General features: G+C 56.1%; 1 protein-coding gene across 10 annotated transcripts in view; it reads right to left on the bottom strand.

The window, feature by feature from the left end:
* The window catches only part of UBAP2L (ubiquitin associated protein 2 like), a 29,346-nt gene extending 6,240 nt beyond the window's left edge, over positions 1 to 23,106 (bottom strand). For 3 of the 10 annotated variants that reach the window (XM_068662981.1, XM_068662985.1, XM_068662986.1), the window contains exons 1-22: positions 22,971 to 23,106; positions 19,657 to 19,786; positions 18,734 to 18,811; positions 18,199 to 18,309; positions 15,699 to 15,867; positions 15,332 to 15,427; positions 14,585 to 14,630; positions 14,188 to 14,300; positions 12,667 to 12,741; positions 9,474 to 9,526; positions 8,125 to 8,210; positions 7,512 to 7,683; positions 6,456 to 6,657; positions 4,892 to 5,169; positions 4,440 to 4,612; positions 3,554 to 3,743; positions 2,901 to 2,955; positions 2,250 to 2,424; positions 1,697 to 1,769; positions 954 to 1,149; positions 768 to 856; positions 15 to 68 (exon numbers count right to left, since the gene is read on the bottom strand). In XM_068662981.1, coding sequence (XP_068519082.1) covers positions 15 to 68; positions 768 to 856; positions 954 to 1,149; positions 1,697 to 1,769; positions 2,250 to 2,424; positions 2,901 to 2,955; positions 3,554 to 3,743; positions 4,440 to 4,612; positions 4,892 to 5,169; positions 6,456 to 6,657; positions 7,512 to 7,683; positions 8,125 to 8,210; positions 9,474 to 9,526; positions 12,667 to 12,741; positions 14,188 to 14,300; positions 14,585 to 14,630; positions 15,332 to 15,427; positions 15,699 to 15,867; positions 18,199 to 18,309; positions 18,734 to 18,811; positions 19,657 to 19,746 — 2,574 coding nt within the window. In that variant the 5' untranslated portion in view covers positions 19,747 to 19,786; positions 22,971 to 23,106. Of the gene's footprint in view, positions 1 to 14; positions 69 to 767; positions 857 to 953; positions 1,150 to 1,696; positions 1,770 to 2,249; positions 2,425 to 2,900; positions 2,956 to 3,553; positions 3,744 to 4,439; positions 4,613 to 4,891; positions 5,170 to 6,455; positions 6,658 to 7,511; positions 7,684 to 8,124; positions 8,211 to 9,473; positions 9,527 to 12,666; positions 12,742 to 14,187; positions 14,301 to 14,584; positions 14,631 to 15,331; positions 15,428 to 15,698; positions 15,868 to 18,198; positions 18,310 to 18,733; positions 18,812 to 19,656; positions 19,787 to 22,696; positions 22,835 to 22,970 lie in introns of those variants that run through there. The other 7 variants (XM_068662983.1, XM_068662991.1, XM_068662984.1 and 4 more) reach the window with 4 other exon arrangements.
* Positions 23,107 to 23,154: the final 48 nt, after the last annotated feature.

Genomic DNA, 23,154 nt, shown 5'->3' with positions numbered 1-23,154 from the left:
CCTTCAGTACTCACCAACGGGAATCTCGTCTGGAGCATTTGCAAGTCATCATATCCATACACCTGTGGCTAGAAAAAGAGCAGATGATGTTAGGGACACAGATTAATTTAATTTTACATTCAGCATTCAGATGAAGATTGGATAAAGCCAGATCAGAGGTTACAGCAGCTGCAGTCAGCATTCACTGCTGCAAGACTGATGCTGCAAAGAGTTTCTCCAAGCTGCTCAGAGGAAGAGAGCACCAATGCCTAACAGTACTGCCTCCAACTGCAAAGGCACTCAACAATTCTCCTCCAGAAGTTACAGCAACACTGAAATACGGCTTCATCTTCAAAAGAAAGCTGTGACGTAGCCCTAGCCTCTGTGGCAGTTGTCTCCCTTGTTCTCTTTTCTGCCACAGCACACAGCTAATGCAGCTCCATACTTTTACGAGCCTCTGACTTTGGCTGTTGCTCCCCAAAGGCTGGGAAGGCCGCCGAGAATGGACAGACAGTACCTGCTCTGTGGCGACCAGTTACAGCCCCTTACCTAACCCACAAGGGTACACGGATTTCCTCTGCCACTACCTAGGGAACAGCAGGTCCAAGCTTCCTGGCCCAGGCTGCCCTGCTGGGCTGCTGGTACCAGCTTTAGCTCATGCTGTGAACCAGCTCGATCTGCCTGGCCATTGGGGGCAGGTTTGGTTTCACTGCTGCACCCCGTCCCTCCCTGCTGGCTGAAGCTGAACTAGGAAGGCCCCCGTGGCACGAGGTGGGCGTCCCACTCACCGGGTAGGCGTGTAGCAATCCTGGAGCCATGATGTATGGGTTAGGCAACAACGGTGGGACTCCAGGAGGGAGATTGGGAGGGGCTTTTCCTGAAGAAGGAAAAGAAAGGAAGAGTCACACAGTGAAGCACAGAGCAGAAGCTGTTTCTTTGTGCCTCCCCTCACTCGGCAGTACCCGGGCAAGTACCTGATGTCGTTGCAACGGAGCTGCGAGTCGAGGCTGTCACCGTGGAGTTACTGCTGAGGCTGAGGCCCAGGCTGCTGACACTGCTGAGACTGGATGAAACGCTGACGACTGGCGGGGCAGCTGATACTGTGCTGGAGGAGGTGGAGAAAGTGCTAGCAGAAGAATGGAGGCTTGCTTCACTCTCCACACTTGTGTGCTGGGGAAGGAAGAGAAGAGAGTGAGGGAACCGGGCTGACGTAACTGGCTGCAGAAACACTGCAGGATGTGTGCAGAGCATCGCGCAGCTCTGCCTGCTCCCAGACATTCCCGATAGCCTGCGGTGAACTCGGCTGCTGCAGGCTACAAGGAAACCTGCTCTGCACCTGGCCTGAGACCAAAGTCCTGAGGCAGCCAACCCCTAACGCTTCCAAGCCACTCGCGCTGCTGTGTCCCAACGCATCGAGCTGCTGGGAGAAGCAGGACTGCAGCGAGGAGATTTATTCTGTGGCAGAAGCCAAGAGCACAGGGCTCTACTGCAGGAGCTCCAGCAGTAAACGTTTGAACAGCGACAATCCAGCAGCTACAAATTTGCTCTGACATCTCATTGCAACTCCGTGTCATTTTTAAGATCTACCACAGGCTTGAGAGAAGCTGCTAGTGTGTCTGAAACAGGCAGGGGGGCAAAAGCCTTAAGCCAGGGGTGCACAGGCAGAATCTGGACAGCAATAGAGGGGTGCACGGTGCTCGAGCACACCCAGACTCACCAGAAGAGTTGAAGTTGACGTTCGCCCGGAGGACGTGGATGAGGACAGACTGTTCTGCTGGGTGGGTAACGTACTGCAGAGAGAGGAGAAAAGCTGTCAAGCCGAGGTGCAAGAGTCTCCACTGGTAGCACCAGGCTAGATCCCATTCCCCACCTATGCTACGTGGTGAAAAAGTACATCCCCTGATGAGATCACATCCAAAAACCTCACAAGGCCTAGCTGCACCAAGGTGCATCCAAACACAGCCAGCAGCTCCCAGCCCAGGCCTCGAGCTGGCAAGGCTTCCCAGACAGAGCACATGCAAAGGAAGGGAATTGTCTGCCTCCTGAGTGGAAGGACCAGCCCCACGGTCACTCCTCTCATCTAACTTAGAAGTTTGTTGTTGGGGCTGTTGCAACAGCCGACCAGCTCTAGACGGACCCAGACCTCTTGGAGGAGGCGCCTTGGGATGGGACGAGCCGTTTCAATGCATCTCCCCCTCCCCGCTGCATGGAGCCTGCACAAGACAGACTCGGACACTTTGCCTCCCCAGAAAACCACCCCGTGTGCTCACCTGCTGAGCTGGGTGGTCGTTGTACTGGGGAGCTCCTCGCTGTGGCTCAGGCTGCTGAGAGCTGTCGAGTGCTGGCTGGCTGTTGTCAGCAAGGCCGACGCAGACACCCCATCGTTGAGGGGCGTGATACTGGGAGCAGAGGGGGAGTCAGACTTGACTGCGGGGCCTGTAGCACCTGTGAACAAAGAGCTTTGGGTTAGGGGCAGCTCGCAGAGGACAGTGCAGTGGCAAGGATCAGCAGAGGTTCATCCAGAGGAGCTGGAAGGTCTGGGGGGGGTCTCAGTGCTGCCAACCAGTTCCACACTTGTGGCAGTGTCACTGTGTTCTGTGTCTTGCTTTGCCCCGATACCCCCACAGGGTCAACGGCTCTGCAAGGAGCTTCAAGCCCTGCCAATGAGGAGCTTTTCACAGAGTAATTATTGTCATCAGGGAGAAGATGCGAGGGCTAACTCATTAAGGATTTCATGGAACCACCAGCAGAAGGCTGAACAGTTCCAGGTAAGCAAACGTGAGTGGCAGCAAAGTGTGAGCGGCAGCATTTAGTTCAGCACGGGAAGGACTTCCTATTAGCCCAGGTGAAGCTTTTCATCCAAAGCACAGAATCCCAGCAGTACAAGAGGCCCAGGACATCCACAGCACTGGCAGACTCACCTTCAACGGCCTGTGTGGTTTGTAATGGCGTGGGTTGTACGGAACTGAAACCATTCTGAGGAAAAAAAATAAATAAGAGTGTTGGGCATTGCAGCCGCTCATTTCCAGAGGCAGATCTAATGTCAACCCCTGCCCACACTCCCCCCTCAGCTGTGAAAAAGGGCACGCTACCAAATGCCATCAGACCACACTGGGGTCAGTCCCTAGCTCAGCTGGTCCAGCACCAACGTGAGCCCCAAGCACGTTTGGGAGACATGCAAGAAGTGTCTCTGCTGCTGGCAGTTAGGCTGCCTCAACATCCCGAGCCCAAGCTAGCCAAAAATCAACATTACCGAACCCGCACAGCATGCGAGAATCAAACCCTGCAGATGACACTAAATCCTCAGCCCTAGTGTCACTCTGCTGCAGGGTAATTATGCGCGACATGAAACATGGCCCGCAATCCACTTAACCTCTGCTCACCCCAGTGGCCCAGCCCCAGGTAAGTCACGTAACTGAGGGCTCTGCTACCAGCCAGCAGAGCTCTCACCAGAGGCCACACGCCACGGGGTGAGGCAGGAGGATCAGACACGCTCAACCACTTGGCTTCCCCCGAGGCAGTGCTTCGTACCGCACTTGCTCAGCAGAAAGGATGAGCAACGCCGCTTGCTTACCTTGGCCTGGGTCAGATCTTTCTGGGGCGAGGAGGAGATGGAATTTGGGTATCGCCTCGTCTGGGTGGATCTCTGTTCGTACAGTGGTCCCTGAGCGCTGTTCTGGGAGGTAAATGTTGCTGTCTGTATTGTGCCGCTCTGGTAACCAGACTCCTGGCTTTGATTGGACGAAATTGTGGATGAAGATTCACTACAAAGAACAAAAAGTTTTTGTTTTCCTCCAAATCACCCCCGTCTGTGAGCTGCTGACACAGACTGCGGGCTCACTGTTCCAAATCTTCAAAATAAAGAGCCCCGAGCCCCAGCATGGAGGAGCCACATCATGCAGCCAAGGGCAGGAGCAGACCCAGGGAAGAGCTGACCCCGCTGCAGGAGGGTGCTGGCACCCAGCTGCAGGCTCGCCTCACGCTGCTCTGCTCCAGGTGACGTTTCATGAGCTGTCACCACTCAGGTCCCAGCACTCAAGGGACCAGATACCCGAGTGGCAGCCCAAGAGAAGATGGGAGAAATTTATTTTGGCTGCACATCAGCACCTGTAGGTTCTCCTCCTGCACCACGTCCCGGTGTGCCAGGCAAAAACCCACGGGAAGCACACGGAACCTGCTCACCAGGAGCAGCTGGGCCGGGGATTCCCTTCCAGTGTTTCCAGCAGAACAGTTTTCTGCAGGAAACTTCTGTTTTTTTTGTACAAGCACCCGAGGCCAACCGGTCACAGAACTGCCCGAAAGCCTGCTGGCAACTTGCGCTTTGCTGTTGCATACCTTGTCCCCCCTTTGCGACCATGGGCAGGGTCAGAAAGGGTCTACTAGAATGCAGTGTGACCGCAGCCCACGAGGAGCTGCTCCCTGCTCGGATCAATCACCCCTTTCCTCAGGGGGGTCCTCACCTGGCCGTGCTGGTGTACAGGCTGCTCGGGGACTGGCTAACGGCGGCGCTCGTGGTGGGCGTCGATTCGTACTCCGCCAGAACAGGCTCCGAACCAAACTGTAATGCCCCAAACTGCAGGTTTAGCCCTGAGATATCTGCTGAGCCAGGCATTTCCACCGCAAGTGCAGGAATCTGCAAGGCAGGGAAAACAGAAATGCTCAGTCACTCCCCGGGATCAGCACAGAAAATGACTCCAGCTCCCCCAGCCCCACCACACGGCGGTGGCTCACATCCTCCGAATTACTCTGTGCAACCCAGGAAGGCAACTGATCTCCATCATCCCCTCCCCAGCCCCCCAGAGAGCCAACGCCAACCCCAGGAAGGCCAAGAGCAGCCTCTCCCTCAGCAGCACAAAGGGAGCTTGCTGGAGCTCTGACAACACAACGCCTCCTTCCCTCCATCGTTCCGCACCTTGGATGTTAACGACGCTTTTTTCTTTTGCTGCTTCAGCTTCTGCTGTGCTGGCTGGGGACTGGAGGACTGGTTGTCTGAGGAGCCCGGGGACATTTGGGGAACGGGATTGGTTTTGCTGGGCAGCGGTGAAGAAGGGGGTGCCGGCACGGTCGTGGAGGCAGTCACCACGGGCTGCTTCTCCTGCATGAACACCTCGATCATGGTTGAAGTTGACGTGAAGGCCTGACGCTTGGTGAAGGGACTATGCACAGAAGAGTCCGTCGGGTTCTTGAGATCTGAAAGGGGCAGAGAGCTGAGTTAGGCTGCGTTTCCTTAAAACAGAAGCAAGTTCTGATGTTTCTCACTATCAGGAAAAATAAAATCACTTCACACTGCACCTCCTGGGGTCCCTTAAAACGAGGGCGCAGAGAAGCCCAGCACCCCTGCTCCTCACTTTGCACTCTCACCACCATCCATGCTGAGATTTCTAAGCCCCTGTCCCCAAAACTTATTCTGTCATCTCCAGGGGACAAAGCAAGCTTGGACAGCAGGAGCCCTCCATCCTCCCAGAAGAAAACAGACTTTAAGGTCCCTTGCGTGGAGGCACCGCGTGTCTGCTTGGCACGGGCTTGGCAGTGTTTCCTCCCCCTTCTCTGCCAACATTGCTGCGTTTCCTTGCCTGCTCTTTCCCCTGCAAATGCAGGGCACCCTGCGAGCAGCACCCCCAGCCTCAGGACCACCCTCCTCTGCCTGAAGCAGCCAGGAGCACAGCCCATTAATACACAGCTCCTCTTCCCTCCGACGCTCCTCTGTGGCTCCTTGTCTGAAAAGATCGGGAGCTGCCAACACCGACTGCAGCTAGGACAGGGCTCAATTTTTCTTCAGCTTAGATTTGAACCACAGCCACATCTCTACGGCAAGAAATGAAATGCACGATCGGAAAGAAACGGCACTAGTACCCAACCGCAGCATTTCTGAGATTCAGGCCTGTAGGGCTCAACATCTCATGTGAAAAGCACGAGCCTCCCTTCCTTGGCGTTTACCCCTTCGTGCCAGCCCAGAGGCAGGATTACTTCTTGGCATTTAGCAGTCACCAGAATCACATTCCTTTAAAAGATACATCAGGTCAGCAGCGAGACGAGACTGACAAGTGTTTGTGTTCAGGAAGCGCTTGCTGGAAGCACCTACTTGCAGATCTCCTGTTACACAGCTTTACACCCAGCAGAAGTTCTGCACAGCGAAGGGCTTGGGAACCCCAGATCCCTGGCCCCGAGGCTGCCTGGAACAGCCAACAGGTTGTGGTTTGCCTGCTCCCCATATAAAGGGAACGGGGGAAGGCTCAGATGCACTACTACACTTTGCTCTTGTCAGGGAATGCCTTATACAAACTTGCACCTGTGGCTCTTTTAATTTCCCCAAGCTAAAGTTAGCTTGGTTGCGAACTTGAGGGGCATTTGGTCGAAGGGTTTGAACATCTGTTCCTCCTCCAAATCCCTCACCCTGCTGTTTGCAGCACGCTTCTGCGGATCTGGGGGAACACAGAAGGCGTCCCCCGTTGAGGACCTAAGCTGCTTTTCCTTACCGTACTGCACGAGAGACGAGGTCTGCGTAGTGGATCCCATGTCCCAGGAGGAAGCAGTGGTGCTGCTGCCAGGCTGGGTGTGCTGAGCAGCCAGCTGAGCCAGAGCCTGGGCTGTCTTGAACTGCTCCAGGAACTGAGAACCCGTGGTACTGCTGCCTTTGGCCTCTCCGACATCTCCAAACCCTTTCCCCAGCATGCTCACCTGCAATTTGAGCAATGAAACAAAGTCAGCATCTCCCCTGCTCAGAGGACAGGCACATCTCCTAACACAAGCCTGAACCCTGCACCCTGCTGCTTCTCGCCGAGTGCCTCGGTTTAACAGCCTTGAGCTTCAGGTACACAGACACCATCAGCAAGGAGGCCTCACACTTGTCTCACTGCCTTTATCATGCTCAAGCCCAGGTAACTCCATCCATTGCCTAACCCGCTGCATCATTCAGTGTCCTGGAGGCTTTCAAAGCCAGTCAACAGACAGATCTTTAAAAATGCACTGAATTACACACATGCACTCGGCTTCACCAGACAAGACAGCCACCACTAGAACTTGGCTTTTCCGTTGGGACAGGTCAGGAAGGGGGCTCAGAACCATCTCATCATTTCATGTACAATGTCTTTGCTGAAGTTATATGACAAAGCATGTTCCCAGGTCTGTGCACACCAATTCAGATTCAAGACCTCCTCTCTTCACCCATCAACGCAGAGCTGCTAGCACTTCACCCCACACCAACCCCCCAGCCAGTTCCAGGTCTCAAACTGACAAACTTGCAAGCCTCTGGATTAGAAGAGCTTCTCCTTCCCTCTGAGCAGGAAAGAGGAAAAGTTGCAAGCCCAGCAAGGGCAGCAGGGCAGGAATGATCCCATTTATTTCTAAGTAAGCAACAGGTTCCATGCTTCTGCTTACAGCAGACTGGCAAATCACCCAAGTGGAGGACTCTGCCACGTGAAGCAGACAGGTGTCAGAACTGGAATTACCCACATGGCCCAAATGCAGGCAGCGAGCAGCAGGGAAACTGTTTGTACAAGCCCGCAGGCTGGCAGCGAGCGGCATTTCCTTACCATGCTGTGGTGGGAGAAGGAGTTCCCGGAGGTTGGCTGGGCCATGGCGCTCTGCTTGGAATTGCTGAACACCAGCGGCTGGGCCAGGGAAGGAGCCTGGGATGACTCCAGGTTTGTTGACTCGTTCTCCATGGAAGAGGGAGTCTTTCCTAGCAGTACTGCAAGGTCGATTCTGGATGAAGGAAGAAGACGACCCGCTGAGGTGAGCAGGAGCTGTCACATTGCTTTTACTACAGCAGCGTTCTACCTCCAGCCACACGATTTGTGCTTTTTCCTTTAAACATCCTGTCAATCCGCAGAACTTTAGCTCACAACTGCCACTAGAACCTCCAAAGGACAGAGACTAGGCAACATCCGGCACAGCCTTGTTTACATCATGGAACACATACCTTAAGCACTGGCAAATGCCCAAAATCTGCAGAACCAGTGGCAGAGCCTAGAAGAGCACTGTAATCCAGAGCTTCTAACTCAACTTCTACACTTAAATATGTGTTAGCTCATTCAGAGCTGCTGCATTTTTATCTAGCTGGCAAGGTTTAGCCTCCAAAGGCAAACTGCTCTGAGACTTGGGTGCCACTTGTCCCACAGAACTGGTATCGCCGTGGGCTCTCACCTCTGTCCGGCTGTGATTGTCACATTCTCTGCGGGCAGAGGCACTGAAGACACGTTGGAGGCAGTGAAGATCTTAGTCTCAGACAGCTGAAAGATAGAAGAGGGAAAAAGGAATTCCAAAATTCAGACCAGCATGGTGGGACTCTGAGTGAAGCCCACAAGACACAGCCCCGGGATGATTCAAGGAATTAGGTGTTAAAACTTCAGCGTTTGGCTCCCATCAGAACCATCTTTCTGCACATTTCTTCTTGGGCAAGTGCACAAATAACCCCTAAGTCAAAAAAATAAATCCCTCTACAAATTTCCTGTAGTCCACAAGGCCCCAGCACCCCAGGTGGATTTAGTCAGGTGCTCCAAAGCCATGGTGTTCAGCACCCATCTGCAAAACCCACTGCACAGGTTAGATGCAAACATTGCTGAAGAAGTCAAAGGGAAAAAAAGCTTCCGACTGGCAGTTTAGCTTCCAAAAATCCTGGTTTCACCTGGGTGATCTGACCAGATACCAACAGATCTCCTTAAACTGTGGAAGGGAAAATAACGCTGCTCAAAAACGAACGAAGGGGGAGGTTTAACAACCACCTGAGGCTGAGCTCAGCGTTCAGCTGAATACAACCAGCTTCTATTCCAGCCTGAGGAGCTGCCAGCAACTAAGCTGAGGGAGTTTAACAACAAAACCACAGCAGAGGAACCTCTGAGAGCACATCACACGCACTGAAGGCAGGACGGGCTACCAAGACGCTCTAAGCAAAGACCTGGCTGGAACAGACGGAAGCTGCCTGCGCCTCCAAGCCCAGCAGGAGAGCCTCCCTCAGACAGTGCCTGGAAAGCCAAAGCTTTCTCTTTGTGCCCATTCCATAGGCCTAGCTAAAACAAGCATGCAAAACTAGTAATGCTGCTAAAAAGCCCAACCCTGCTCCCATCTGCAAGACCAGAAGTTCTCCCTCGGTTCAAAGAGTGGGACTGGAGCCCAAATCAGGAGAAACCGATAGACAGGCGTTAACAGCAGGTGATAACATTCACTGAGTCTCAACTGAGGCTCCAGGTGGAGAACAAAGCTCATCAAGACAAGCCAGAGAGCAAGGCCAGTTAATGGAAGAATTCAAAAAATGCTGCTGGAAGAAGTAAGAGGGCCAGATGAGTGCTCCAGGAGAACCCTTGCTGTCCTGGGCTCCTGGGACACCCGTGTTTTAGCAATATTTACTCTCCTCAGTCATCAGAGCTCCTGGGAAGTTTGGGCTATGCCCGGAACACGCAGAGGGTGGACTTTGTGCCTCTCTCCTGGCTGCGTACACAGGCAGGGCAGCACCCCGCCAGCAGCACGTGGAGGAGAGGGGTTTGGGGAGTACCTACATCTTCATTCCAGTCCTCCGTGCCCCATTCTTCCGTCGCTGCCCTCCATGCACCTGAAGGACAACAAGAGGCAGAGAAGTTAGGCGTGCGTCAAAGCTCCGCTTACAAGAGCCGGGGAAGCACTGGGAAGCTTTGCAAGCAGCCGAGAGGACTTTTATTTGCCAACCAGACAAGTTAAAGCAGCCGACCCCAACCCAGAATTCACGGGCAAGTTACCACGAGGGGATTGCCCCAGCCTGGCTCGGGCTGAGCAGCACCAGGGGGGGCCCTGGGCCAGCAGCTAGGGCAGCGCGCGCCCCCCGGCACCAAACAGGAAAGCTGAGCCTGGCGAGGAAGCCCCGGCACCGTCCCCAGCCTCCTCATCCCATCTCCCTGCTCTCCCCCCTCCTACGGCAGCAGCACCCACGAGCAGTTGGTGTGACCCCAGCAGCTCAGACAGAGCACCTCTGCTGCGGGGCCCCCTTGTACAGGACCCCCCCAGCCAAGCCTCGAGCCTCCGCAGCACCCAGGGGCAACCAAACCGCTTGCACGGTTGTTCCCCCCCCAAAAAAAAAGTGTCAAAGCCTCATGGAGAGGGGAATGGGAATCTGAAAGGAAAGTTTCTGGGGCTAACCAACCCATCCGTGTTCTGGGTCCAATTTCGGAGAAATGCTCAAAGTGAGGAAGTTTAGGGTATTCAGGGGGAAAAGCACAAGATTTCAGCCACAATTAAGCGCGAGACAAGCAAGATTTATCAGAGGGAGGAAAAAAAAAAAGCTTTGCCTGGCTGCATCTTCAACTTGTTCGGTCCCACAGACACCACCATTTAAACCCCGGTACTTTGAGCTGTGTGTGGTGGCTTCCCAAACCATTAGGCAAATGAAAATCCGCTGTGGGAAGAAAGTGGGAGCATTTTCCATCCCCAAATTTCATAGGGCAAATAAAAGAAAGCCCCCTGCCCAGGTCGGTTCATCCCACGCAAAGCAGGTGAACAGAAGCCAAGACAGGCAGGGGGTTAATTCTGGAGGGAGTCACAAGGACAGAACAAGTTGGCATCAGCCCCTTTATCAGCTGAAAGCCTTTTACAGCATAAAACCAGCACGTGGGGAATGAGGGCTTTGCAGATCCTTCTGCAGGACACGATCAGGCTCTTGGGTTTTGGGGGGAAGAGTTCAGTAGATCTCCCCATACACACTCCAATTTTGAGGCCAAAACATCCAAACAACTGCTTATCTACAGGTGGGGTGTTTAGAGAACATTTCTTTTTTCTTTACCTGACATTGAACCAATCCAAGAAGCTTTCCTGGGTTATTTTTGTTTAGTTTGATTTAGAAATGCAGACGTTAACACAACTTCCCTGGCTCCTGGGAGTCTCGAGGCTCACGACCCTTTCCTCCCAGGACAGAAGCACCGGGAAGAGTTGGACAAACCCAACCCAACACACAGCGGGGGTTAAGGAACAGCCTCCCCCGTTCCTCAGCCTGTTCGTGCCCTCACTCATGGGCAGCAGGAAGGCTGCAGGGATCGGAAAATCCCTGCCCGGGAGGAAAGCAGGAGCTGTGGGTTCCGTGCCCCACTTCAGTCCGCAGGGGAGAGCAGGAGGCTCGGAGAGGTCCCAAAGAGTTTGTGCACGGAGCAGAGCGCAGGGCTCAGCTTTAGCTTTGTAGGGAAAAGGAGAAGAAAAGCAAAGCAGCAAGGAAAGCGGGAAGAAATCCTGCAGGCGAAGAGCAGCCACCGATGGGGCTTTGCTGGTGCCAGGCACCCAGGGAGAGAGGGACGAGGAACCAAAGCCCTGCCCGCTCGTGCGACGCTCGTTGCATTCTCTGGGAATGCTCCAGGAAGCTCCCTGAGCAGCACGGTGTGCTGAGCTTTTTAGTTGGTTTGCTCTGAAAGAAGCCAAGCGTCTCTCTCCCTGTTGGAAGAGCCGTGTGGGAGCAGCAGCGTGGCACTGACACTGCCACTTTGGAGTGTCACCCCAAGGGGAACCCCTCCTCTCTGCCCTCAGGGAGCTTCAAGGAGCAGCTGATCTCTTTAAGCTCCTCCAGGCAGGAAAAGGGGGCTTGCAAATCTGATTATATGATTATTTTTTTAGGCAGAACTTGAGTGTCTTGCAGCAGAGGAGGGTGTAAGTAATTTAAGTAATTCAAGCCACGGCATGCCGCTCGGCAGCACGGTGAACTAAGAGGCTTGCTGCAACCACTGCTGAAAACCAAAATCCCATCGTGTCAGGACTTTCTTTTTCTAAAGAAAGGAGCAAAGCAGAAGGGCTTGCAGCCTGGATTTCCAGACCTCAGGGACCGCAGAAGGGCTGAGGTGGGAAGGGACCTCTGGGTCCAACCCCTGCTCAAGCAGGGCCACCCAGAGCAGGGTGCCCAGGACCACGACCAGAAGAGAAGACACTGGTTAAATGTTTTGGGCCTTCTCAGGGACACTAATGGGATTAGGTGGGCTTAATAGGGCCAACGGGATCAGCCCATCGGTCTCTCTTGGCTTCCTAAGGCATAACAAGATAAAAGCAGGAAATAAACTGGCCAGGCAGCGAGCAGCTTCGCCATCAAGCATCCTGCTCATCCGACTGTCTCAGTGGAGATGTGATTTAGGAGCTTAGCATCGATGCTAGGATGGTCGGACTAGGTGATCCTGTGGGTCCTTTCCACCCTGGTTTCTCTGATTCTGTGCAGATCGGTGGCCGCCTTCGGCTGCTGGGAGGGAAGCAGCGTGGCAGCCTGGAGGCAGCCGTAAGCAGAGGTAAAGCAGTGAGACAGCTGAGCAGCACTGATCATCCTCACAGCAGCGTTTGGAACCTGGGCAGAAACCTAGCGGGGAGGTGAGCAGAGAGACTGCTGCAGAGGCAAGGGAACGGCATGGGGACTACAGCAAGTCACAGCTCTCTGGATGTGAAACAGGCAGAAGAGGGCTGAGCTGCCTCGTGCTTCCCCTGGGGCAGGATGCTCTGTCGGTGCTGGGGACACTGCGCTGCCGTGGGTGCTGAGAAGCAGTGGCTGAAGTCAAAATTTACATAATCCACAAGTATGCAGGTTAACCTCTCCCAATTTATATTCAAGGTGTCAGCATTAGTAAAAGCAGAGTCAGAACAAACGTCAAAATTCATTAAAATGAACAAATTAAGAGAGAAGAATGACATATCCACAGATATTTCAGTTTGTTTAAAAAAAAAGCTATAAAGTAAAGGTATCCGGGGCAGTTAGTGCACCTGGATGTATCGTACCAGGAGCAGTGTCAAATTTTCGGGGATAATTTGACCCCTCACCCCCAATGAAATCAAGTCCTGAAACAAAAGAAAAGAAAAGAAAAAGACAACCAGTGAAATTTTGACTTAAATGAAAGAGTTTCATTGCCCCCACGTACATCAGTCACATTGTACCTGTGGATATTGTTAATTCAAAGAGATGCCTGAGGCTACTACAACAGGAACAAAATGACCACACACGACACAGGTGAACGATAAACTTCAGGGCTGCGCTGTAACTCTAGAACAGACCCCAACTGCTGTGTCAGAAACTGTCTTTCTTCCACTCCAACCATGCTCTAAACCACTTTGTTCCGTATTTCCAAAAAACACGGACAGAGAAAAGCACACACAGACGTCTGCTCAGACCAGACGACTCAATTTGCAGCACACGGAGCTCTGCTCCTTTTGCTTTTCCCTCCAGAGGCACACATGCCCCCACTGCCCTCAACCAACAGACTCCTATGCTACATCCCTCTGATATTTAGAAATGAAGCCATTCAGTTTTTAGAGCCATCAGCAGAATGATCACTCAGTCTGCTAGAGTTTTACACATCCAGGCCTACTTTCTCCTTTCAGAAAAGCTCTTTTTTTTCTGAAAAACAAAATCTAAACATGTAGCAAAAGGGACAGCACTTCTCAACCCTGCGTTGCTCTTTGCCAAGCTATTAGCTTGTCAGCAAACAGAAGAAATACGAAGCTGGCCTAATGCAGCATTAACGTGGAGCTGTGAATGGTTCTTATAACCAAAACGTGATGTTGGAGCACTCGTGTCACGTAGAAATGGTTTGTGGTACAAGATTGCTGCGGGGGGGACTCAAACATGCAAGGGCAGGTGGGTGTTTGCAACCACCCAGCAGAGAAGTGCTTGGTTCCAGCAGGGAAGCAATGAAGGTTTCATTTTGGCTGACTTCTATATCAGGCTCTCACCCTGCAGCAACCTGAGCAAGATGACCACTAAATGTGAACGCTCCCCGTACCAAGCCCAAGATCTGAACTCAGAGCAATATTCTCAGGAGGATGCACTGAACACCCAGGGAGCCTGTGTGTGTTTATCACACTCCTGCCTGTAAAAATGCTTCTGCAAAGAGGCAGCACGGCTTCTGCTGGGAAATAGACCTGAGGTGAGTGTCCCTGGGCCTCTGTCAGCAACAGCACGCACAAGATCACAGCTGAACAACCATCCAGCTCCAAATTTCCAGCACGGTTACCCCTAACAAACGACATGATGCAGCCTTTACAGTCAGATCTAAAACCTCAAAGATTATTTCACAGGAAACCCAAACACACGCTGGATATTCCTCAAAGCAAAGGCACCTCTGGATGCAAAGAAACCAAGCGACTGAATTCCAGCTCTGAACCAACAACCTATTCCACCACCCTCAAGCCTAAGACCTGCCCAGAACCTCCTCAGCACGACCGAAGGGACACAAACCCCACTTTTGACCTAAAAACACAACAGCAACAAGCTTAAAGGCCCCTTACTTGTGCCATCGTCCGGTTCAAAACTGCCAGTGTTGTTCCACGTGTTGTTGTTGCTGTTCCCATAGTTCTCGTCCGTGCTGGCCGGCTCAGCGTAGTCAGCCGGGTTGAAAGTTCTGTAAGAAACACAGGGAAGAGAATTTGTTATTCCCTCTTGCTAAACATTTTTAAAAACAGCTGATGGTATCTGTGCTGTATTATAGCTGGGAGATTCCCACAAGGCTGCTCTGCTCAGCAGGGGAATGCTCCAGCTACAGAGGCCCTTCCAAATTTAAGATAGCATGGTGAAGTTTTTGGTTCATTAAAAACAAGAACAAAAGGCAGAAGAGTGAAGCAAATGGCAGTATTCACGCCCAAAGGTTTTGTATTTTTTGCCGTGGCGTGTCCTAATGAAACTTACCCCATGCCTTGGGCAGAAAATCTTCCCCCCCGCCTTCCGGAGCCACCTGTAAAACACACACACGCTGCTGAGCATCTCTCTTGGCTCTGTGCCACTGGGAGAAGAAACATTTGAACAACATATGGAGTTCTGATGCCCAGAATATAAAACGTTGAGGATGGTCCCGAGGAGATGGGGTTTCCAGCAGCGGCTTTATATGTACATGAATGACCTCAGCTGGCTGGCAGTGTAATTAGTGATGCGCGATTCCAGGCTCAGATGAGGTTTCCAGCTGGCACAAAGCGTAAATACCGGACCCCAGGTTCTGATTTCTGCATTGTGTCCTCGGCAACAATTCCTGAGCAGCACGGCTTTTGGAGAAAAATGAATTTCTGCCACCGAGTCTTTAAAAACCAAGCCAAGTGTGTGCACAGCAGTGGTGCTGAGAGACACATGTGCAGGGATGAGGAAGATCCAGGTGCTGTCGCTGACAAGCAGCCTGCCCACAGGCTCCTAGCTCTTCTGCTACCCCAGCTCTGCAGGACAAAGCCGGGCTCAGTTCACCTCCCTGGGCGGGACACAAGAACTCGTTACTGTTCCTACCATGCTTAAAACGGGGAAGCAAGGCGCAGGCACTAATCCTAACCCTAAGAACAAAAATCAGGTGCTTCTTTTTGGCTTGGCAATTCCTCTGATAGAGGCACGTCACAGAGGAGCTGCGCTGACACCGTCCTTCTCCCACCCTCCGACCCGAAGCCCGGCGCGTACCTCGGCCTCGGCCACGTCCCCGTCTCCCTCGTTCCGTGCCTCTTCCAGAAGAGCCTCCACTCTTGCCACCATCCAGTCCGTTCTCCTGGCCCCGAACTGGAAGAGAACAAGGCAAAGAAACCTTCAGGACTCCTCCTGCTTTAGGGAGGACACAAGAACAGACCTCGGGCACTGAGGCGTGGTGGCTGTGCAGAGCGTGCTGCCAAACGCTCCCGGAACTTTTCTTAACCCGGCGATGCCGAGCGCAGCACCCAAGGGTGCATCTCAAACGGGTCGCCACACACACGAGGCTGATTCTCCCCAACGCTGTGCCTGCCCGAGCAGCTTTACCGCTAGGTAGGGGTGTTAGTAAGGGGCAGGTCCGTACACTCTCTCCCACGGCTGGCACCTCGCCCCCGCCTCGGTGGCCCGCCACGTCGTCTGCTGAAGTCCCGATCCCTCTCTCGGTTTTCTTTGCTTTCTTCACTGGGCTCTGTCTGTCCGCTCTCCTTCTGTCCTTGGACACCCTTCTTCTTCCCGACCATTTCCCAGGAATGCTGAAGGTTTGCAAAGGGGAGAGCAGTTAATCACGGGCTGACCAGCGCTGGATGCAACATACACGCATGCTTCAACAGCCTACAAAGAACATAACTCCGGAAAACAAATTGTTTCCAGCCTAATTTCATTGGGAAAGACCATCTGCCAACACGCAGCACTGCTTCCTTCCCAGGGTGCTCGCACAGCCGGCTGGGATGCCAGAGGAGGTACAAGGAGATGGCTCCTATTTCTGCACTGATCCCTGGGCCTCTGCAACAACGCAGGCGTAATACTGGAGCTCAAAGCCTGGAAGCTTCACCCTGTGTAGGAACAAGGCTGGCCCTGCACACAGCTCACTGCTTTGGGGGAGCTCCCGCAATAACCAGGTAAATATCCCAGTGCTCTGCAGCCAACATTTCCGGGTGAATTATTCTCCCAAAAGCAGCTGTTTAAGAAACCCCCTCCCTGAACAGCCGATCCCACAGAGGAGAGCATCAGAGTTTATCCACAGGCAAGTTCAACCCATCCCAAGTCGGGCTGTAAAAACTTGAGCATGCCTCCAGCTTACTGCTCTAAGCCCACACGGGTTTGTTTTTATGACACTCTGTGATGGATTCATATTCTTTAGCTGATGCTGCACACTGGTAGAATAATTAAAATAGTCACAAGTCATTGACGAGCACCTGAAAACATAACTGGCAGATAAACAAACAGCTGGGTTTGGATGGCAACATGCGGGGACAGTAACAAAAAACCTTAGAGGCACAAACTGCCTTCAAACCAAGGGCTTCTCAAGTCTCTCTCCGTGGGTATCTGGCTCAGAAAGAAATTCAGGAAAATGTTTACTTGGAATACTGCGATTTTAAGCAGAGTCTAACTCAACGTGAAGATCACGCCGGCTCCCCTCCCGTTTGAAATACAGTAAATTATGAGTAACTAGCTCAGCAGGTGAGCGTTTGAGCCATTAACAAGTCTGTTCCTTACCAGGAAACCCCTTTCAGGGAACGGCTGCACCAGCTGAACCCAGCCCCGAAGCAGCTCCGAGCGCTGTGAGCTGCAGGTAGCAGCCCGAGGCCCCCCAGGGCACTGCAGGCTGAAGAAGCGGCAGCCACTCGAGGGCTCTGCTCTGCCAACACCACCTCTGCCTCTGCAAATCCTCCACAGCGAGTGTGCCTTGCCCTGCATCTCGCGCTGCTGGGGGCTTCAGCTGCTCGAATAAAGGAGACGCCGCGGCTTGCCGCACGCTACCCCGAGCGCTATTTTCGTGAGCAATGTGCTCATCGAGGAAAAGTAACTGCTGCCATAGCAGGGCTCTGGCGTTCAGCTGGTTACAAGGGACGTGGAGGAAAACACAGTCAGAGCAGAGCTTTGCCTCAGCGATGCACGTTCATGCCACCCCCCTTCCTAAAAGGGTTTTCCAACAGCTGTTTTGTTCAGTTAGCGATGGAAAGGGCTCTCTGAAGGCAAGGCAAGGATCCTCACGTGCACCACACTGAACTCGGCCGCTGCCAGAGCTAGCAGAGCACCTGATGTTGGGAAGCAGCTGCCTTAGAAAACACAGAGCTGTCCAAGCCATCTATCTACCTCACGGCTAAGAAAGAGGGGGGAAAAAAGAGCCAGTGCACGGTGTTTGGAGCGCTAGCTACAGCCTCAGCTTTGCTCGCAGTTTGGCTGGCCCCGTCCCATCTCGGTGTGCTGGGGGATCTGTTCAGCCATGGTAGGGAAGGGTCTGAGGCTCAGCAGCTTTCTGCTGAGTTTTTGTGTCCACTGCCCTCGCCACAGGCTGCGTGCTTCATGGAGGAGCTCCCACTCGTTTACAGAGCTCACCTTGGCTCACCTAACTCGGCAGAAAACACTGCTGGCACAGAAAGGGCAAAAAGACCCAAAAATGTGCGGCACAGGAAAATCGGCAAGTTGCTGTGGACGAGGAGGAAACATTTAGGGCCGAAGAAACAAAAGTGCCCAAGTAACAGAAAGGAACCGCTGCTGCCACACCTGCCCTTCACCACAAGTCTCCCAGCCCTTGGGAGAAAAGAGAAGTTACTTCCCGCTCACGGCAGTGTGAAAGCTTTGCCACCGGTACGCTGGCATCTGTACAACCGCTCGGATTCAGAAGGAATAGGAAGCAAGTGGATTTATCACTTTTTCCCCTCCATTTCCCTATTCCAGGCTGGCCACACTCCTGTTCTCTCCAAACCTAACAATGTTCAGAAGCCCGGAGATAACCGCGCTTCCCATGCTCCTCGTGAGTCATTCTGGTTTATCTGCACGTTACTGTTCGGCTCAGCTCGGCTCCGAACAGGCAGCCACACCGAGCCAAACCTCACCAGATTTACAGGACCCAACCCTACCGTGTCCGGGTTGCCCTCCAGCAGCACGTTGATGGCTCTGTTAACATCCCCGTTGCAGTCGTGCAGAGCAATCACACACTCATCCTGGTTCTTGCCTGTGATGTCGATCAGCTGTAGGAGAGACACCGCCACAGTCAGCGCCTTCCCAAACCAAGACAGCACCAACAGCCCCCCGGCTCTCTTACGAGGCGAGCAAACTGCATCCCAAAACAGAAAGCGTCTGAAGGAACGACGGGGTTTGGCAGTCGTGCCAGCCTCCCCAGCTTAATTATGCCCCCGAACGAGAAGCAGATCCCCAGAACCGAGGGTGGGAATTTCTGAGTCACCGAGTTTCACCACAACCTAGCCTCCCAGCTCCGTGCCTCGGGATGCTGCTGAGCCTTGTGCTTTGGGGCCGAAGACAGCAGGCACGCGGGGCCCTGAAAATCCCGGTGGCCTAAGGAAGCCCAGGGAGCAGCCTCCTGCCCTGCCCTGCCCCAGGGGCGTTTGCTGCCCTCTGCCACTGCCCTCGCCCTCCCGGCGGGTTCGCACTCACTTGTTTCACCTTCTCCTCAAAGTCAGCGTCGTTGTGGTCCGAAATCATCTGTGCAAGTCGGATCTGTTCCGCAGTGGCCTGAAGAGATGAACATCAAAAGAGAGCGGGGTTAGCGCGGCACGCCTCGCACCCGCCTTGCTCCGAAGGCCGTGCCGCTCCCGAGGACGCTGGAAAGGAACCGAGGTGACGAGGACGAGGCGCAAACGAGGGCCGGGAAGAGGCAAGCTGCAGAAAGCAAGGCAGGGAGCAGAGGAGCGAGGGAGGGGAGCCTAGGAGAAAGGGAAACACCACCAAGTGACCTCTGCAACGGGCGAGCCCAAGCCGCCGAACCTAACTCCACCTGGAGGCAGCACCAGGACATGGAGCCAAGCTGCAGACGGCTCCGCGGCCACGGCCGTTGGGTAAAACAAACAGGGCACGGCCGGAGGGAATCACAGAACTGGAGGGGTTGGAAGGGACCTCCAGAAAGCATCGGGTCCAACCCCCCTGCCCAAGCAGGTTCCCTACAGCAGGTTGCCCAGGGAGGCGTCCAGATGGGCCTTGAATATCTCCAGAGAAGGAGACCCCCCAACCTCCCTGGGCTGCCTGTCCAAGTGCTCCGGCACCCTCACCGTGAAGAATTTCTTCTGTGTGTTGGTGCAGAACTGCCTGGGCTCCATTTTGTGGCCACTGCCCCTCGTCCTGTCCCCACAGACCACTGACAAGAGGTTGGCCAAACCCCTCCGTCTGTCTCCCACCCCTGGGGTATCTGTAAACACCTTTACAAAGGTTTACAAAGCCAGGGGAGGCAGCACCCAGGCGGAGGCGCCCGCCCTGCCCCGGGAGCACCCCGGGAGCTGTGGGCCTGCCCCCAGCCCAGCGCCCGGCCGGGAGCGCCAGGTCTCCACCTCCACGCAGCTGGTTTCCAAGGACGCTGCCCTTACCTGCGGCCGCTGCTTGTGCTGTGTCTGGCTCTGTGTCTGTGTCTGCTCCCAGTTCCCCCGGGCTCGGTTAGTGCCCACCGATGTCATCATTTACAGTATATACAAATAACAGTATTTACAAGGTAGAGCTCTGCGGTGGGGCGGGGGAGAAGAGAGAACAGGCTGTTAGAAACTGAAAACACCAGGCAGCGCCGAGACGGAGCGACCGAGCGAGGCAGCCGGCACGGCCCCACCCTCCCGACGCTTCCCCAAAATTTTGCTGCGTGCCTGGGGCTGCCACGGGCTCCTGCAGCCAGCCCCCCACCACCAAGTGCCCTGCGTCAAACACGGCCACCACCGCACCCCCTCTGCAGCCCGGCGAGTGGCTGGCATCGAGGAGAGGAGCCCCGTGGAAAGGGTTCAGCCACGCGCTGCCAGAAGGTGCCTGCGAGCGGGCACGGGGTTGCCACCGGCAGCGAGGAGCTGCGAGAAGCTTTGCTTTGAGAGCAAACTCCTCCGAGCCTCAGGTGTGCCGGCTGAGCACCCGGAGCTTTCCCCTCTCCTGGCTTAAATTTAATGCAGAGGAAGCAAAAACCTGCTGGCAAAAGGTGCTGCTGCAGGCCTGGGGGGATTGTTTGTACAGGAATACGATCCCGGTAGAACCAGCCGCTTTTTCTTATTCCAATTGTTCCCCAGATCCAGGAACATCATGTTTGTCTTCTACCAAGTATTCTGAAGTTACCCCAAAAACGAACCCAGTGCCGACGTGGAATAACAGTAAATAATGCTGCTGGGGGCTGCTCGAGGCCAAAAAACCCTGCAGGAGCCGTGGAGCATCCCTAGGATGTGAGGTTTTACAGCCGCACGCCCCGGATTTGGAGGCCGGAGTCCCACACGGCGGTGAAGGGCTTTACCCTGCCCATGGTGTCCCCAAAGCGAGGGGCACCAGGCACGTCCCACGGCACTCAGCAGGCCTTGCTGCCCCTGAGACCCCGAAACCTCAACAACCGCCGGCCCCACAGCGCTGGGGTTTGCTGGTAACGCCGCCGAGCCCCCCTCTGAAGCAACAGGTTCTGCTCCTGCTGCTGCCAGGCCTGGGGCAGGGAAGGGGCTGCAGGAGGAGACCCGAGCCAGGAGACGCAGCCTGCAGGACGCGACCCGACGCCTTCCTCGTCACCATCACCACAGAGCAGGGCCCGGGGTGCAAGAGGGAAAAGTGGAAAAGCTGCAAAGCCAACGGGCCTGCGAGACCCGGGGAAGCTGAATTCTGTGAGCGCAGAGCATTGGGGCTGGGGGCCCTCTGTGGGAGCTCAGGGACCCCACGGCACCTCCCCACCATGGCAGACCCCCATGGCTCACGCCAGCACCTCGCCCCACTCGTACTGGGGTTCCACGCGCTCCGCAGCCTCCCCCAAAACCTCCAAAGGCTGCCCTTTGGGGGTGCCCACGCCTCGTGGCACCGCATGAACGGAGCTTTCTGGCCACGCACCTCCAGGTTTCCAAACCGGGAGTGAACCCACAGCACCTCTGGGGCCAGCTGGGTGCAGCCAGCACCTCGCCAGGAGCGCCGAACCCCCGCGCTCCCCACATCCAACACCGCCTCCCGCGCTCCTTCCCCACGGAATTTCTTCTGGCTCCCCACAGCCCCGTCTGGCCCAGCCCCACGCATTTCGTGCGGGCACGAGGTGCCCCGTTAAACCCATCCTGCAGCAGGACCACGGGCCCAAGGGGAAGCGCTGCTGCGGCTCCACGGCGCACTGCTGGCCCCAGCCTCCGGGCAGCGCCGGGCATTGCTCGACAGCCGCCACGCTCTGCTTAGTTTTGGTGAGCATTAAAGCTTTTTTGGGTGTAAAAACCAGCAGAGGAAGAGCCACGGCAGAGGCAGCAGGCCTGGATGCTGCAGAGACCTCCAGGTGAGCACAGGGTGCCCCGAGATGGGGCTCTGCCTGCTGGGGCTCCATCCCTCCAGCGGGGCGCTTCGGAGCAGCTCCTGGGCAGTTTTTAAACACAAATCCCAGCCCCGACGTCAGCTCCACACCCGGGCTGGCCGCGCGCAGGTAACGACGAGTCCAACAGCGAGTTCAGAGCAGCGTTTATCAAGCATTTTACCTCTTTTTGTTCAAAAAAGGAATAAAAACCACATTTGTGCAGCAAGAGGGAGCAGCGGGGGGGCACGGCCGGCTGAGCGAAGCACACCCATGGCCGAGCTGTGCCGGGGGGGGGACACCACGTTGTGCCCGGCCTGCCCCATGCCAGTGCTGTGTTCACCGGGATTTAGGGTGCAGGAGAAGCCTCACGGCTGCGGTCTGCAGGGCTGCCCGGGAAGGCAGCACACCGGGGGGGGCCCCGTGCTGCTCCGCAGAGCCCCCACTGCCCGCACACCCCCGGGCAGGGGGGGCCTGGGGGCCGCGAGGCGTCGAGCGAAGCTTTGGGAGCGGAGGCGCTGCGGGCACGGGGCGCAGCCCAGCTCCTTACCGGGGCTCCCGGCACGGCCCCGCTCCCTCCTCCGCCGGCCCCGGGACCCCGCGGCCCCCCCCCGGTCACGGGCACGTGCGGCAGGGCTGGGGGGGGGGGGGGGAGGGGGCGGCGTGGGGCGGGCCGGGAGCCGCGGGGAGGCCGCGGGGGGGGCCCGCCCGGTGCTGCCGCGGGGCACGGGGCCCACACGGGCGGCGGGGGAAGGCCCAGGAGGGAACCGCGGAGACACCGGGGGGCGATCGGGGCTACCGGGGGGATCCCGGGGGGGTCCCGGGGCCGCGCCCTGCCCACGCCCCGCGGCTCCGCGTTCCCCCCCCCCGGGGGTTCGGGGCCCTTTGTTCGCAGCCCCGGTACCGGGGCCCGGCCGGCGGGAGAGGGGAGGGCAGCGCGGGGCCGCCCCATTGTTAGCGCGGCGCCGCGGGGCGGCCGCTGAAGGCCCCGGTGGCGGCGGCGGACAATGGGGCCCGGCGGGGCGGCTCCGTTCCCGTTCCCCCCCCCCCCCCCCCAAGCTCCGAGCAGCGCGGCGCCAGCCCGGGCCCTGCTTCCGCCCTCATGGCGGCGGCCGCCATTCCCCGCCCGGCCTCACCTGAGGGCGCCACGGCCCGGAGCGGCCCGGCCCGGCCCTGCAGGCCGCGAGGCGCCCGGTAACGGGGACAGGGCCGCGGCGGGGAGGGGAGGGGGGGGGGGAGGCGGGAGAGGGGGGGACTGAGGGGGACGGGGAGGGGAGGGGGGGGCGGGGGGGAGCTGAGGGGGGGGGGCAGAGGGGGGGGGGGTGCAGGGAGGGAGGGGGGGGGGAGCGGGGAGGGGGGGGCGGGATTTAAAGGGGCCGCGCGCCGCCCGCCCCGCGCAGCCAACTTTACCTGGGTCGGCGCCGCACTGACAAGCACCCAGCGGCGCCCGCCCCCATCACGTGACGCGGGCCGCGGCGCTTCGGGGAGGGGAGGGGGGAGGAGGGAGGAGCCGGGGTCACGTGACGCGGGCTGAAGGGAGCGGGAGGGCGCGCTCGGCTTCGCTCCCCCCCGCCCCGCCCCGCCCCTCCGCGGT

This window comes from Anas acuta, chromosome 28, assembly GCF_963932015.1.
Source record: "Anas acuta chromosome 28, bAnaAcu1.1, whole genome shotgun sequence".
NCBI classification, from domain to species: Eukaryota; Metazoa; Chordata; class Aves; order Anseriformes; family Anatidae; genus Anas; species Anas acuta.
Note: the sequence above shows the minus strand (reverse complement) of the source record. Positions and strands in the feature narration are given on the sequence as shown.